The sequence below is a fragment of the Crocodylus siamensis genome, chromosome 6 (assembly GCF_052110815.1).
Source record: "Crocodylus siamensis isolate JL-2025a chromosome 6, ASM5211081v1, whole genome shotgun sequence".
In the NCBI taxonomy this organism is placed as follows: Eukaryota; Metazoa; Chordata; order Crocodylia; family Crocodylidae; genus Crocodylus; species Crocodylus siamensis.
The window spans coordinates 62175406-62191679 of NC_143400.1; the positions used below are offsets into that span (position 1 = coordinate 62175406).

The 16274-nt window shown below is 44.8% G+C and overlaps 1 protein-coding gene across 4 annotated transcripts in view; it reads right to left on the reverse strand.

Moving 5' to 3' along the window:
* IRS1 (insulin receptor substrate 1) overlaps positions 1-15671 on the reverse strand; it is a 198850-nt gene extending 183179 nt beyond the window's left edge. For all 4 annotated transcript variants that reach the window (XR_016442884.1, XR_016442883.1, XR_016442882.1 and 1 more), the window contains exon 1: positions 11836-15671. Coding sequence is in view for 1 of the 4 variants with exons in the window: in XM_090050941.1 (XP_089907067.1) it covers positions 11861-15523 (3663 nt within the window). In the remaining 3 variants the exon portion in view is untranslated. The remainder of the gene's footprint in view (positions 1-11835) is intronic.
* Between the last annotated feature and the right edge of the window lie 603 nt (positions 15672-16274).

The following is a 16274-nucleotide window of genomic DNA, read 5'->3' on the forward strand; positions in this document are numbered from 1 at the left end:
CAAAGACTTGTGTGAAACAGGCTTTGAAGACACAATAACATTCCTCTTGTGAGTTTCAAGCCCTCAGGCTAAAAGCACCAAACAATTATTCATTCTTCCATCTTGAGACACATTCCTAACCTAGTTCAAAGACCTGAAAAAACATGCCCTAGCTACATGCCAGCACACCTTCTAAAGAGTTCTTCCCTTGTAATGACTTGCTAGATATAGAAGTTCCATACTGAAAAAAATACTGAACATGTTTTGGGGTTGCAGCACTTTTAAAGAATTGTTGGACTGCTTAAAAATGAAAACTAAGCATTGTAAGCATTGTAATTATAAAATCAAAAGGTTGTCCATGTTAAAAATTAATGTATAGATTTATATCTATATCTAATAAAAATTTTAACATATGACACACATATCTATCAAGATAGATAGATAGATAGAATTTTTAACACTCCTTTTCCAACCTTCATACCAATGTAAGACACACATTTTAAAAAATAGAACTTCTTACTTTTCCCCTAAATGTTAACACTACAATTCTTTAAAAACAAAATTAATGAACACCTTACTCAAAATCAACTTTATTTTTATGAAACAGGACTCAAGGTGGGAAAGAAGCGGGGGCAACCTGTGGGATTGCAATCTGTGTCTGGGGCAGCCTGTGGTGGCATGCAAAAGAAGGTATATGCAGTACAGTGGCAGACAAAGCAAGAAGCAGAAAGGAGAGTAGCATATCAAGCACGGAAAGGGGATTGCTTGGAGTGGCACTCGGGGAAGGTGCAGACCTCATATGTACCATGCCTGCCAAAATGATTGGCCCCCCACTTATTTTTAACTATTAAAAAAAAAAAATCCAACCACACGACTGCCATTTAAGTTTTCCGGATTATGACAACAGAAGTAAAATTTTCTTTAATTAGGAACACTTAAAAAAAAAAACTCTCCATTTTTCAGATTCAATTTAAAATTGGAAATCTCCTAACCTAGATTTTCAAAGCTCATTTTCATCTTCTATATAAGCTAGAAGTTAACACACACTCCTCATATTTTGCAGAAGGAAGACAATATTAATTATCCCACAATTTAGCTAATACTTGTAGAATTGTATGTCTCTGCCCTGTTAATTATGCACATCACAGAGCAATAAATGGAGCACTGATAAAAATGTTACAGAACACAACAGAGAAAATGAAGAGAAGAAATAGGATAGGTACTGTACAGACCAATGGCCAATTTATCTCCAAGGTAGCTGAAGATGACTTTCCCTCTCTCCTCCATACCACCTCCAAAAATCTACTCTTAAAGATTATAGGGCATCTTTACAAGAGTCTCCAGAACATGTTTTTGTTGTCCTATCCTACTAAAATCTGGAGTGGCTGGCAAAATTACTTTTTCTAACTTTCATTAAGTTCTATATAGAGCAGGGGCCAGCAACCCCCGCCACACATGCCAGATCATGGGATGCAACATTTTGCCTGGCATACACATATCAGGGTGGACAGCAGGGAAGGGGTTAGGACTGTACTATCACAACAAGGATCAAGCCCCTTGCAGCTCCCCCACCATCCACCCAGAAGCACATGTGCATCCACTGCCAGCAACAAGCCAGGCCAAAGCTCCAGAGACTTCAGCACAGTGGCTTGAAGCCTCCCAGGCACCTGCCAGTCTGGTCTCTGGGCGGGCACCTGTCACCTGCCATGGAGCCTGGGCCACTTGAGGCAGGCCGCAGGGAGGCTGCAATCCACTGCAACAAAGTCTGCAGAGTTCCAGCCTGACTCATTGCTGAGGCAACACATGCACACACACCTGGGGCAAACAGCAGGAAAGCCATGAGGGCCCCAATGCTTCTTGTGGCAGCACAGCCCCAGCCCCTCCCCACCGTCTGCCCCAAGGTGCACATGACAAGCAGGCCCCTGGCACCTGCCATGATGCCCAGGCTGCTCACAAAAGGAGGTGGGAGGTTGCAAACTACTGCACCAGGTCCTGCAGACCCCTGGCCCAGCTCACTGCTGGCAGTGGGTACATGCACGCCTCAAGGTGGCAAAGGGCCAAGGCTGCACTGCCACAAGAAGATTGGGCCCCTTGTGGCTCCCCTGACATGCCAACATCTTACAAGTTGATGCTGGGGTGTTTTTGGCACTCTGACCAAAAATACTGCCAACCCCCAATATAGAGTGTAAAACAAGAGCTCTCAGAGCAGTATTTACCAAACTATGGTGCGTTAAAAATCGTCCACAGATCAATTAAATGTTTGGTGATAAGCATCCGTAGTGGTGAATGACAAACTGGGTTTGCAGTAATACCAGAAGCAGAAGCAGTGTTGCTAGGTCTCAACATTCAAACTTGGCACCTGAAAAAATCTGTTTCTGTGACCAATTAGCCACCAACAGGAGAATAACTGGTCTAAGTTGATGTTTGTAGCAGAAGGATCAAGGATTCAAAGGACATCTTCAGGAATGCCTCAATCTCATTATTGAGACAACTTTTTGGTTCTCTTCTTATGCTGTCTACTGGACTGTAGTGTTTTCTGCAATTCCTGAGAGACATTCTTGGGTAGAAGATGCTATCCAACAACTTGTGAAGGAATGAGGGAACTTCAAGTCTAATTGTACAAAAAGGAACCAAAAAACAATAAAACTCATCTAATCCAACCTTTAACATAAAGTGGCCACACATTTTGCTGTGCATGATAAAAAGCCCTGCAGTATTTTTTTAAACAACTGTTGTAATTCACTATCCAAAACATAAGCAGAAGTATTAAAAAGGACTTATTTATTAAGAAACACTGAAATGCAAAATAGTATACCTTAGTTCTTTATCCAACAAGAGAACAGAGAGGATTCCTTTTTTTTTTTAAATCTATAGACAGTTTGACTAAGCATTATTACTGAAAAACCTATTACTTAGGTTGAGATGAAACCTCTCTGAAACAAAGGACAACCTAAATGTGAATCAGAAGAGATATTCTGTGAAACCAGCAACATACTCCCATGTTAACTTTTGTTTCTAAAGCAGCAGAGAGGTAATGAATGCATCACCGTGGGGAAACCACCATTGTAGGGAAAATCTACCTTCCACTGTTGTCAAATGACTTCAGGAAAAACTGGGCCAACTGCTAGCAAAATGACATGGGAAAGAAAAATAAATCAATCAATCAAGAAACTTACGAATAACACATAAGGCATGATGAGCCATTTCATATTTTACCTAAACACGGCCACAGAAGTTACATTTGTTTGAAACACCACCTGAATGATCCCAAATGATTCAAAAGCAAACAAGTTACTTTGTTTTGTACTACAGAGAGAGAGAGAGAGAGAGAGAGACTCAGAAAATACATGCCATAGATGTTAAGAGAACTAACTAGAAGACTTCTGTGGTTGGAGAGGTCTTACAAAGATCTAGAAAAGATAACCTCAAAAATTTGATAACCATTATTTTAAGGAAGGAATATTCCTAATGCTGGTACCCAGCATATATCACAATTCTCTTCCCTAGTCCCTTTTGGAAGGTTGGTTATTAGATTTTTTTTATTGCTGTCTCTTTTGGTTCATTTTCTCTCCAACACTGCAAGGAACAGTTGAGTTAAAACAATTGAGGAAAAACAAAAAACAAGAAAAACCCTTTCTTACAGAAGAGATAAGGTCAGACTCCTAACTAGAACCCTGACAAGATTCTGTAGAGAACTAACTATCATTTCACTTTAAATCCACTTTAAATCAACTTTTAAAGTTGCCTTTGCAGGTACTGATTTTAGATTTCAGAACTTCCTTGACTTAGAAACAGCCAGTCACCCAGCATGCTGGGGGGGGGAAAAACCCAGATAACAGCAAACAAAAATAAATTGGGCTGCAGTTCTAAGAGTTCCCAGATGACTTCCCCCCCTCCTATTACAGCCAAGCAAGCAAACTCCAAGAATATCTATTCCGTAAACATTGACACACAACAACACTTCTGCAAGAATGAAATTGTATCCAATTTGCAAGCTCGTCCATAGGTTAGTTTTACATGAAAAGATTATGTTCCCAGTTTCTAAAAGAATGAAATTGTTAGAGGCAGCTAACAAAATGGATATAGATAAACCTATTATGTACCAGCAAAAAGTGTTAAATTTGTAATTCAGATATTTAATATCAGACTTTTAGTTTAGCCACAAATTATGACAATTTCACATCTGCACACAAAGTTTCACTGTTTTCCCAACTCCTATATAAAAGTATTAATGAAGGAAACATATCTCCAAGTAATTCAAGGTCAAGCTTCTAATCTTCCAAGAAGATGGCCTAGATATGTCAGGCATGATAAGAGACATACACATCGAGTTATCTTTTACTTGGTTGGTTGGTTAAAGAGTGCCAGGCTTTAATTAAATCTCTTTGATCTACTTACACCTTCATTTTTATTACATTTCACATCATTTCAATACATGAATCATAAAATGTATTTAAACACCTTTTCAGACCTTCTGGAACCTCCTCTTTATTATTGCTGGTATTTACTGATACTCAGACTAAATTGTTCAGAATCAATCACTAGCATATCAAAAAAGGAATCATGGGAAAACAGTTAACATCATTCTATTTAGTCAATGTATACACTAACAAAAATCAGGCTACATTCTAGAGACAACAATTTCATTTTCATCATTCTGACAAATTGGGATTGTAGCCATATCTATTAGTACTAATACAGAAGATTTGTTATAGCAAATCACAAAAGCAAAGCTCAAAAAAAAAACAACAGTTATGTAAGATACCCTTTAAACCAAATAGTTTAAACACACCAAGCATCAATTTTCTTATTTTGCAGGTTAAACAAGGGTCCTAGCAGCAGAGTATTAGGAAAACAAACTCAAGGAAACTTTAAAAAATAAAGAGCAATTTCAAAATAATTTTCCTTTTATGGAAACATCCTTGTAGTAATAACAAGATCCTTGTAGCTGAAGGATTAATTCACTTTTGTTTATTCTATACCTAAAGCTAGAATTCTATTTGTAACACATCAGTGTCACAATCACAGCATTCAACTAAGAGAGCAAAGGGCAAGGGGCAATATTCTGCTCAGACAAATAAGCCTGTTAAAACTCACTAGAGGAGCAGGAAGGAAGGACTCTTAAAAAGAAGTGTCTATTGAAAAAGGGAGAAGGGGAAATAAACACACAAAAATCCTGGAGGAAAAGAGGTGTGTAACCAGCCTAATAAACTTGTCAAGGTATCCTTGCAATTCCTCATTCTGTCCCACAAGCTCTTAACTACCACAGCCTCTGTAAGAATGGCTGTAACAAGGCCTCCAATACTTCTGGTCCTTCCCAGTGCACTAGGGTCTCTCTGTACCCCAACTCCCTCAGGCCCTCCCCAGTCGATTTTACCACCATCAGAGATTCTGCCTGCCCCTATTTTCCTACATCTTATGCCCTGGGTTACCCTCCTTCACCATTATTACTACTCAACTGAGAGCAGCCCTGTAGGATGTCAACATGTTAAACTCTTGAGAGGATGGGCACAGGTGAAATACAGGTGTTGTTAAGACCAAAAGCTATCAATGGCTGTCACCTTTCGGTTATGAAATATACCGACAACCGCAGAGGTGACTACACTCACAGCTGTGCAGAACAGATGGCATGTGCTACATGGGACCACTGACAGTATCCACTAATATACAGAAAAATTCCTAATATCCTGGCATGTACTAGATAAAGCACTCAAAAGTCAACTAGACACATGAAGACAAACAGAAACGTTATCAAGCTGCAAGGCTTTCCAACCGCAACCCAAAAAAAATTCTCTTTTTAATGGGAACAGATTAGAGTTCCACTCCTGTCCCAGGCCTTATTTTTCAGGACTTGATCATCCAAATGCAAAGATTTCCTCCAGGATGACACCTGGCAAACAAAGTCCACAATATAATTCATTCAAGTTGGAAAAAGTAAACAAATACAATCTGTTCACTACCTTTTTTTACTTGCCAAGAAAAAATAATAAGTATAATTTTAAATTACTTTATATGCACTTAGGACTTTGTTTGAGAAGCTGTTTTTTAAAAATAGCAGCATTAAGTATATTGAATTTCAGTGTTTTGAAAATTAGAACAAATTCTCATCACAGCAAACCTTGCATAAGAGAAAATTTGAAGGTATATTTAATTAGGCTGAGCAGTTGTAATTAATTAATTTATTTATTTATTTATTTTACAGAGCTATTACAAACTATACATTGCTAATGGAAAGTTTAAGTGTCCACTCCTCATCACGCATTATCCCTAAAGAAACAGAATCTGCTAAGGATCTCAGTCAGATGATATTCCAATTCCACAGGTGCCTGCTTGTCGCTTTTTCTTTTAAACCCTTCTGCATCTCAGCTCTTAACTCAAGCAGGTTCAGAAAAATTTACGAAACATATTTTACTTTACAGGCACTAGACAAAATGTGTCATCCTTAACTTTGATTTTCCTGCTTGGTTTTCTAATTCAACCCACCTTGAATGTGACACTAACTGAATAAAGATATAGTACATGCATCAGAGAAAACAGAATGAAGCTGTATCAACAACTTCACTGTCTAGTTACATAGTTCCAATCTATAAAGCAGAAAGACAAAAATCTTGAAAGTAGTTTTTCTAAAAAACTGCCATGTACTTAATAAATTCAAGTAGCTACTGTAATTGCATTATAAAATAACATCCACAGTTTGAATTAGGAACAATATTTAAACTGTCACAGGCAATTCTAAAGAGTACAAAGCATCATAATGTTTTATTGTGTTTTCTTGCATGCAGCAACACCCCCATATAGAATACACACCTTGTTTTTGAAAGGCAGCATGAAGAAAAAAAATATTTCTTGTAGTAACTGAGTTGCAGCAGCTAAAAAAGCAAGCCTGCTCCCAGCTCTGTATGCCAGATGGAGCCTGTGGACTGACTGGCATGCCAGGTCTCAGAGCCATGGCAATTAATACTGCCACTGCTCCCGTGCTGCCAAATCTGCAGACATATTGGTATCTGCATTCCTTGCATATAATGTGCACCCCAATTTCCACTAGCTGCTTTTGGGAGAAGATGCAGATTATATGCAAGAAAATCTGGCAATAGGACAGCTGAAAACATGAAGGTACAGGGGCTAGGTTTTGGCAGCTTAGTTGAAGGAAAAACAGTATATACATACAAACACTTTATTCTAGATCAAGATCACTATAGACTATGAAACCTGCACATTTTGCTGATGTTACAGTTACTGCTGTCTCAAAATTACACAAACTTCTGAACTTTGTGTCTGGAAATTTTGACTTTTTTTAATACATACAGATATGCATACTAAGATTTTTTTAAATGATTCCACCTTCAGTCTGCAACATATAACTAAGAATAAGCAAAACTCACATTACCTTAAAAGTTCACATTACAGAGAAAAAGCAAATTCCTAAGCTTTATTAGTATATTACACAAGAACTATAAGCAAAAGTATAATAATTTTGAGCCAACACTTTAATGATAACCTACATTTGCAGGATACTGAAAAAGAATGAGGATCAAGTGTAATGTACTTATAGGGGTCACTCTATTTTATTATTCATTTTCCTTGCATTCCAAAAACCACATTTCTTCATGTGGTAGGTAAAACAGGCACAATTAGAGTTGTGGGTACGCCAAGTCATCACTTGGCCATACCAGACATTTTCTATTCAGTGTAATTAGCAACTCATTTTCATGACTTCTCAAATAAAGAACAATGGAAACATGTCACTGCTTTGAAGCTCCCAAAAAAACAAAAAACACAAAACAAAAAAAATCAAAATCACATGCCTATTTTTATTCAGTTACTCAACAACTTGGTCTTCAAAGAGCCTGTATGAGGACAGGAAACATTCGATAGCTTCCTACTTAAAATGTTCTGTGACTGGTGTTTTGAGTACCCAATTATCAACTGCTCATCTCCCATACTGTTGCTAATTTTGGGAGATTATTCATCTAACAACAATCCCAAAAATCAACCCACTGATTTTGCATGCAAAAAGGCCCCAAAAGCAGCAAAGCAAAAAACACAGCTGTCCCAAATACCAAAGTTTGACTTCAGACTACCTATTGCCTCATTTCCTCCCCTCTCCTCCCACACACACAGGTTAGATTTTCCAACCTGGTTTGATTGCTACAATAAATTGATCCCCAGCTGTCTCATAAAAGAACTGTGCATCCATTCCAAAGTATCCACATCCCCAGCAAAACAAAAAAAGGAGACTTCCACCAATCTCAGACTAGGCACAGCTTCTTCCTTCTAAGAAACCTGCCTTCTACCCTCACTTTCTACAAAATAGGTGAAAAAACGTATAAGACAGAGACCATTTAAAAGTCCTGCTCCTTTAACAGCTCACACCAGCAGAGCTACATCATCTGACTCGCCAAACTCCCCACAGGTCTAGAAATTTGGGAGCAGGAGAGTGGCAATTAACACTGATGACTGCAAAATCTCTGGACCCTTGGGAAGCTCTGTGGGCCAAATGACACTGTTCCATGGGCCAGATCTGGCTTGTGGACCAGGGGTTAAACATGCTGCTCTATGTGGACAGTGTGTAGTAAACAGGTGAAAACCCTGAATCGTGGTCAGTGCAGGTGAAAATTGGATGAAATATATTTACTCAATGGGCATGTCCACATGTGCGCATTTATGTGTATTAGCCTATTTTAAAGCATCAAAAAGTGCCCTTTTGCTAATGCACATTAAAATAAAGTAATGCTCCTTTTTCTAGTCCCTCACATGGGAGCTACTAAATTTAACATAAATTAGCAAAAGTGCATTAATGAACATGTAGACATGCCCAGTATCCTCTAATATCTCTACCTAAGCATGTGCAAACAGATTTTTTTTTGCAGGAGACCTATGAATTACTCACTCTCAGGGATAGCAAGTCACAGGAAAGCAAGGTTTATGGCAGTCCTTGTTCCAAAGCAAAAAGGCATAGACCTTCTCAAAGAAAATGCTGTAAAAAAATATTTTCATGTGTGCAAGAGAACATTTTTCTCCTTAATAGCTTCAGAAATGGTTAAACCATTTTAGTTAGCAGAAATTGTCTGAAAGAGTTTCAGCTTGTTGAAAAATTAAACTAAAAAGTGTTTGGGTCTAGCAAAGGCCAGCAACTGAACATAGAGCCACGTACAACTGCACTCTTTCTAATCCCTGTCCTCTTCTCCCCCACCCCTTAAGAAGATGCCTACTTAACCAAACCCTAATACTGGGTAACATTAGCACTTGACTTTAAGTAACAAGTCCTTTACTAAACACTGTTTGTTTTATTGATTTATTTTACATGAGATATTACTTTGAAAAAAAGTCTGCATAATACTTCTTAGGACACTCTTCTGTGAACCTCCCTTGCCCTGATCCTACTTTGAACTGCATATTCAGTAGAGGGCCCTGCCTACTACCACACTGGGCAAAGTTTATAAATGTACAACTATTTCATAAAAAAAATTTTTAAAAATTAAAAAAATAAAACTATTTTGGCAGAAGTACAACAGCAGTGCTTTTAACAGTCTATAAAATGGGCATGAGAGTAATCCTACAGTCTCTCTCAACCATGTGCATATTTAGTTATGCCCTGAAACAAATTTTAACACGGCACAGAGCCAAATGACACTGCTATGGATGCTGGTTTTAGTACCACGTGCTGCATTGCCATGGGAAAATCCCCTCCCTCCGAAAAAACAAATAAGACAGCATCAGCCTGTGAATACATGTCTGCCAGGCACAGCTAGTTTAGACTGTCTCTTGTAAGCTTATCCCTAGACATGGAAAGGGTGTGGCAACATAAAGCTGTTCATAGTTTATACACAAAACACTGTGACAGCAAGTGCTGTTATCTGGTGCTACATCCAAAGAATCATTCATTCTAATAAAAGGCCTTCTAAAACAGACCACACATCTTTGCTTATCTTACACCTTGGATTTTAAAACTAGCATGGACTTCCAGATGAGATAAAACTAATAATAGAATACTGCTCTAATTTGCAATAGAAACAAATACATAATTAATTTTATGTTCAATGTATCCACATGAAAAACCCCTCCACACATTTAAACGTTTTACCACACCTAGCTCTCAGTGTTGTTGGTACTTGCATCAAACAAACAAGCAATAAAAATAATGATTGAATAAGTGTTTGATATTACACTTGAGGTCAAACAAAACACCAATAGGAAATTAATGTTATACTGGGTTACTATAAACTTTCACCTTAATAACCACTCTGTCTACAGGGATTACCATAGTTCATACATTTAAAAAATACTGAGATCAACAACTGTGTTATAAAATTAACAGTTATCTTTTTACCAATACTAGAACATCTAGAGCAAAACTACACAATGAAATTTTTTTTAAAATAAAGTAACTCCCACATACTTCACCAGAAACTTTTAAATAAGACTTTCCAGTGTTCTGTATTAAGTTCCTGCATAGCAAAAGCATCTCACTGTGCATGTGAAAGTATTCCTCCTCCAAAACTCACAATCAGTGTTACAGGCTGACTTCTCTTTTCCTAATTATTTTTCATTAAATGGTTGCTTAAAATATATAACCAGTAGATACAAAATGTCCACTCTATGCCATCTGTTTCTTCTGCAGTTTACAGGTACTTAAAATGTCCTTTGCCCCAAAAGTATTTAATACCAATCTAAACACAAATTACACACGCAAGGCTAACTACTTTGTAGTCCTTTCCACATACATACTATTTTGCAAACATTATCTAATGAATCCTCACAGTGATCCTATGAGGTAGGTACCATTACACATATTTTATACAAAGGAAAACTGGATTAGAAAAATTAGTACTTCGCCCATGGCCAAAATACAGGTCAATAACCAACCTAAAAATCAGAAAGAAGGAGTTTCCAGTTCCCTGTTTTACACTAAAAATGGACCATGCCTCTTCCCCACACATCCATACAGATTGTTTTAAAAACAAATATTTCTAAAAACTAAACAAATAAGGTACTGGAGGAGCCAAAGAAAGCTCTCAGTCTCAGCAAGAACATTCAAGATGATTTGTGAGTGAACACTCTCACCATAATAGCTCACAAATGAGACCAGGTCGCTTGAGCAAGTTTACAATGAGTCATGTTTGGAAAGCATCCGTGCTGCAAAGATGCTGCGTTATCTGCTACTTCCGCTTCTCCAGCAATAACAGATTTTAAAATTAAAAAAAAAAAAAACACACGAGAAAATGTATTTAACATTTCAGAGTCAAGTCTCCATGGCTGCAGTATTTTCGAAATGATTTCCCTCATAAAAGAGAATATTTAAACTTTAAGTACGTCACGTCTTACCACAATCTGCAAGCCGGAGACTATAAACTGGAATATTACACAGCAATTTGACTACAGAGAAATCCTTTACAATAAACAGCCTTTGAACAACCACAGTTCTGTCTCACACAACCTAATTTTGTTCTTATTAGCTAACTGATGGTGCAGTTTAAGAAAAGGTTCTCTTTTTCTTTAAAAAAAAAAAAAGTTACATAATACTTATATAGATGAGATTGAAGTCAGTAACTCAAACCTACATCAATAGCCCCCACCTTATCACTCCGTAAATTTAAAGCACTGAAACTGAAATAGCAGGAAAGGAACCTGCAAAGAGACAAGGGCAAAAGCAGATTACCAATAAAGCAACAGAGTAGGAAATAGAGTGTGTCCCCCGTTAAGCTTTCACATTTAAGTATTTCATGCAGTAGGGACTGAACAACTATATGCCTGATTTGTGTTGTTCTTTGGGGGGTGCTTAGGTTAGCTGAACATTCATGTTCCTTATATGCCTTGCTCTCGCTCTCTCTCAGCATAGTTACTGTATGCACTCACCTTCTTTCTGGCTCTTGCCCAGCCACTAGATATCCTCCCGCTTCTGGAAGCTGATGCTGGCATATGCATTTGAATCATCGCTGGAGTGGTTACTCCCACGAGGCTGATTAGGGGACTTAGTCTGCTGCTGTGGCGGTGGCTGCTTCCCCCCCAACACAGAGGTACCCTCTTGGGGATGGTGGAGGTGACGGCGGTGATTAAAATCCTTCACTAAGTCCAGGTCAATGTAATTGAGTCCATTCGCAAAACCACTCCCAGATCCAACATGCTGTTCTTTCCTGGTAGTACCCAGAGGCCCACCCAGGTCCCCTCCTGCAGGCCGGAGCCAAACATTCTCAAAGGAGGCCGAGCTGTGGCGCTTGACCTCCTCGGCACTCCCTCCACCTCCAGCCCCATAAGGTAAAGGTGCATTCAAGCCAGTACCGCCTGCTACTCCACGGGCAGAGCTGGGAGTGGAGGAGAAAGTCTCCGAGCTGTGCCGCCTCCGGCCTCCCTGTGGGTCAGCCCGGATCACTTTGGCACTCTGGTTGCGACTGGGACTGAGGCTGACCCGGGTGAAAGCACTGTTCACCCCTGGACCCCCCATCAGGGAGGAGGAACGTGGTGGGGCTGCTGCCAACTCAGCTGGTGGTCGTGGCTCAGGGGAGGCCAGGGCTGCAGAAGGCGTTTTCTCTGGGCCAATACGACCTGTCCGCATATCAGCGTAACTGAGCAGGAGGTCTGAGGATGAGGGGGAAGGGCTATCAACGCAGTCCAGGCAGGGTCCCCCAACACCACCCCCCAACTGCATAGCCATGTAATCCCGGCTGCTCATAGCTGCCCTTCGGGCAGGCCGAGCCACAGTTCCTGTCCGTGCAGCTGAGTATCCAGCTTGGCAGGCAGCCCGTGGTGGCCCCAAGTCCATGTTCATGTACTCCTCAGAACCCTCATCCCCTGCTGGGGGTAAGCCAAGAGATAGCATGGCCGAGCCAGGCAATGGAAAGGCTGGCTTCTCACTTGAGATAAACTCAATGTTCACATACTCCCCAGGGCTCTTGGGCTCCGGGGGCAATAACAGTGGCGGCTGCTCCCGAGCCCGGGGCAGAGTACTAGCCTTGGGGCCACCCAGAGACAAGCGTGTAGGTCTGGCCAGGCGGCTCTTGGTCTGAACAGCTGTGTCCACCTTGTGAGGAGGCTGCGGCTGCAGTTGTGGCTGCTGCTGCTGCTGCTGCAAGGGATGTGCATGATGATGATGACTGCTGTCCTGGCCACTGCCACCACCAAGGCTGTCGCTACTCGTGGAGGAGGAGGAGTCCTCAGCAGCATAGAGCAAGCGGCCAGAGCTGAGGGATATGCGCAGCTGGAGGCCACTGTCCTCAGCCACTGCTGCAGTCCTGCGTTGCACATGTTTGAAAGAACGTGGCAGGGAAAAGTAGGAATAGATGGGCTTGTGGTGAGCTTGGGCTGGGCCCTGTGCAGGGGCCTCCTCTGTACCTGGTGGCCCTGAGCTGGCAAAGTAGCAGTCAGGTGGGGTGCTGGTGGTGGAGCCACTGGCTGGAGACATGTTGATGTAATCGCTGCCACCACAGGGCAACTTCCCTTCATTACTCTCTACTGAGAGCTTTGGGTGATGGCTAGCCCCATTAGTCCATATTTTGCCATAGCCAGCAGGGCCACCATCAGGCGAGTAGCTGCCACTGGGGGACATCATCATGTAGCCATTGGAGTCCACCATGGCCTGGGGATGGCGACCTCCCCGGCCTGGGTTGATGATCTGCTGTGGTGCTGACACACTCTTGGGGCTCATGGGCATGTAATCTCCACCTTTGGGATTGCCACCAACACTGGGCACAGGGGCCACTCCAGGTGACATCGGCATATAGCCATCATCGGTGTGAGGGGCGGAATTAGTCCGATGATGGCTGCTGTCCAGGTGGTGCATCTCCAGACACTCCTCAGGATACGAATGAGTGGGCACAAAAGCTGAGTGCCGGTAGGACGGCAAGCGGCTGCCACCACAGGGGTAGGAAGGCAACATTTCTGTGTACTCCTCGATGGATGCCGCTGAAGACTGCGAGGGTGTTTTCTGGTGGGAGATGGTGGGTGAAGTGCCCGCAGAGTGAGTCCGCTTCCTGAAGCCTTTCTCTAGATCTGCTCCCTCCTCACCACCAGCCCGGGAACAGCACGGGGTGCCAGGGTAGCGGGACTGCTGCTGCTGCGGGTGGCAGGGGCGAACCACAAAGTGACCATTGGGAGCTGCCAGGCTGCAGCAAGAGGAGGCAGATTTCCCCCCCATGCAGATGTAGTTATTGAGTTCCTCATCCCCCCGGGCTGGAGGGGTGTGGCCCAGAGAGTCTGGGGTCACACTGCGAAAGGAGCTTCGAAAGTCACATGGACTGGAGCCATATTCGTCGGAAGAAATGAATCCGCCATCACTGGGCGAACCAGAGACCGAAGCACTAGACCGGCGTGGAAAGAGGCAGTCAGAGGTGGAGCCATGGCCACTGGTGCTGCTGGATGACAGGCTGACTGGGCTAGTGGCTGAAGGGGAGCAGCGTGAAGAAGGCATCGGGATGGAGCGGCTGTGGTTTAGCGGCGGATGAAGTCTAGAACTGCCGCGGTGCCTGTGAGAATGGGTCCGGTTGGTGCTGGGACTAACTGGGCTGCCATCCACAGAGGCAGGCCTGGACATCGTGCCTTCCCCATCACTAGATGCTCGGACTCGGAAAGAGCTGGGCTTGCCACCTGCCCCTCCACCACCACCAGCAGGAGAGGTAGCAGTGACACTCTCAGTCCTGGACCTGCGGCTGAGCCCCACCTGGCTGGGTGGGGGGTTATTGACATGGTGTCTGCTGCGGAGGGGCACAGAGATGGGGTTGGAGCAGTTGGAGGACGACTGGCTCTTGCTGCGAGGCCGGAATTCCTCACTCATGGCTCGCATCGCCTCCAGGATGGTTTCGTGCATGTTCTGCGCCACCACCGAGTCATCCACCTGCATCCAGAACTCACCGGGCCCTGTCACTGCCGAGCGCCCCACCTCAATGAAGAAGAAATTCTCTGAGTGGCCGCAGCGGCGGATGTTGAGCAGCTGCAGCACCACAGCAGCCGCATCCGAGTTCAGCTTCACAAAGCTGATGGTCTTGTTAGTGAGGCACAGGCGATAGATGCCAATCAGGTTCTTGGTTTGGCCCAGGCCCTTGGGTTTCAGGATCACTTGCCACACCTCCTTGAAAGCCGGGCCGGGGACCGCCTCGCTGTAGCTGTCCTCCCCCACCTCCCCCAGCCCTGCCCCAGTGCCCCCGAAGGCAACGTCACTGTGGTGGTGGTGGTGGTGGTGGTGGTGGTGGTGGCCCTTGGCCCGGTTGTGCAGCTGCAGCAGGGCTTGGTACCAGCTCTCCTGCTCTGGCTCGCTGTCGGCAGCGATGGCAAAGTGCTCGTCCTTGGTGTAGAGGGCCACCAGGTGCTTATTCTTGGAGTCGGCCCGCTTGTTGATGTTGAAGCAGCTCTCCAGCGGGATGGAGCGCTTGGGAGCCCCCGACTTGTGCCTCCACTTCTTCTCGTTCTCATAGTACTCCAGCCGGGCAGGCCCCGACTCGCTGGCCGCCCGCAGCACGAAGAAGCGCTTGTGCATGCTCTTGGGCTTGCGCAAATAACCCACCTTCCTCACGTCGGAGAAGAAGCCCTCGCTGCCCTCTGTGGGGCTCGCCATGGCGCACGACAGCCCCGCAGGGGGGGCCGGGCCGAGCCCCGCGACGCGGCCGGGATTCAGCCGCCCGCGACGCGGCGCGGGCAGCAGCGACGCCCTCCGTGCGGCGCGGGGAGCGGGCGCCCCTCGGGGCGGGGCCCAGCCCGGTCGCGGCGCCGCTGTTTATGTCCGGCAAGTCCCGTCCGGCTCAGCCCGCCCGCAAGGCGCCCGCCGGGGGCACAAGCGCATCCTCCCCGCCCGGGGCAGCAGGCAGGGGGTCCCGGTCCTGGTCCCGGTCCCGGCGGCGGCTGCGGGGTCCTGGTGGCGGCTGCGGCGAAGCGCGGCTGCTGCACGGCGCGGCTCGCGGCTGCCGGCTCAGCGCCGAGGCGGCGGGCGCTGGCGGCGGGCGGCCGCACTCAGCCCCAGGGCGCGAGGCGCAGAGCGCGCCGCTCCGACACGCAGCGCGAGCAGGCGGGCGCGGCGGCCCGGGCGCGGGCGGAACATGCTGCCCTTCGCCGCCTCCTCTTCATGCCCGGCGGGACGAGAGACGGACGGCGGCGGGGCCGAGCCGAGCCCCCCGCCCCAGGCTGCTGCGGCGGCGGCGGCGGCAGGAGGAGGAGCCGCCGAGCCCCGAACCAAAACAAGCGGCGCCGCCTGCGCTCCGCAGCCGCAGCCCGAGCCGCCCCCTCCCGCCGCCGACACTCCGGCTCCTCCGCGGGGAGCGGCACGTGACAGCGCCGCGCCAGCCCCTGCCCCTGCCCCTGCCCCAGCCCCA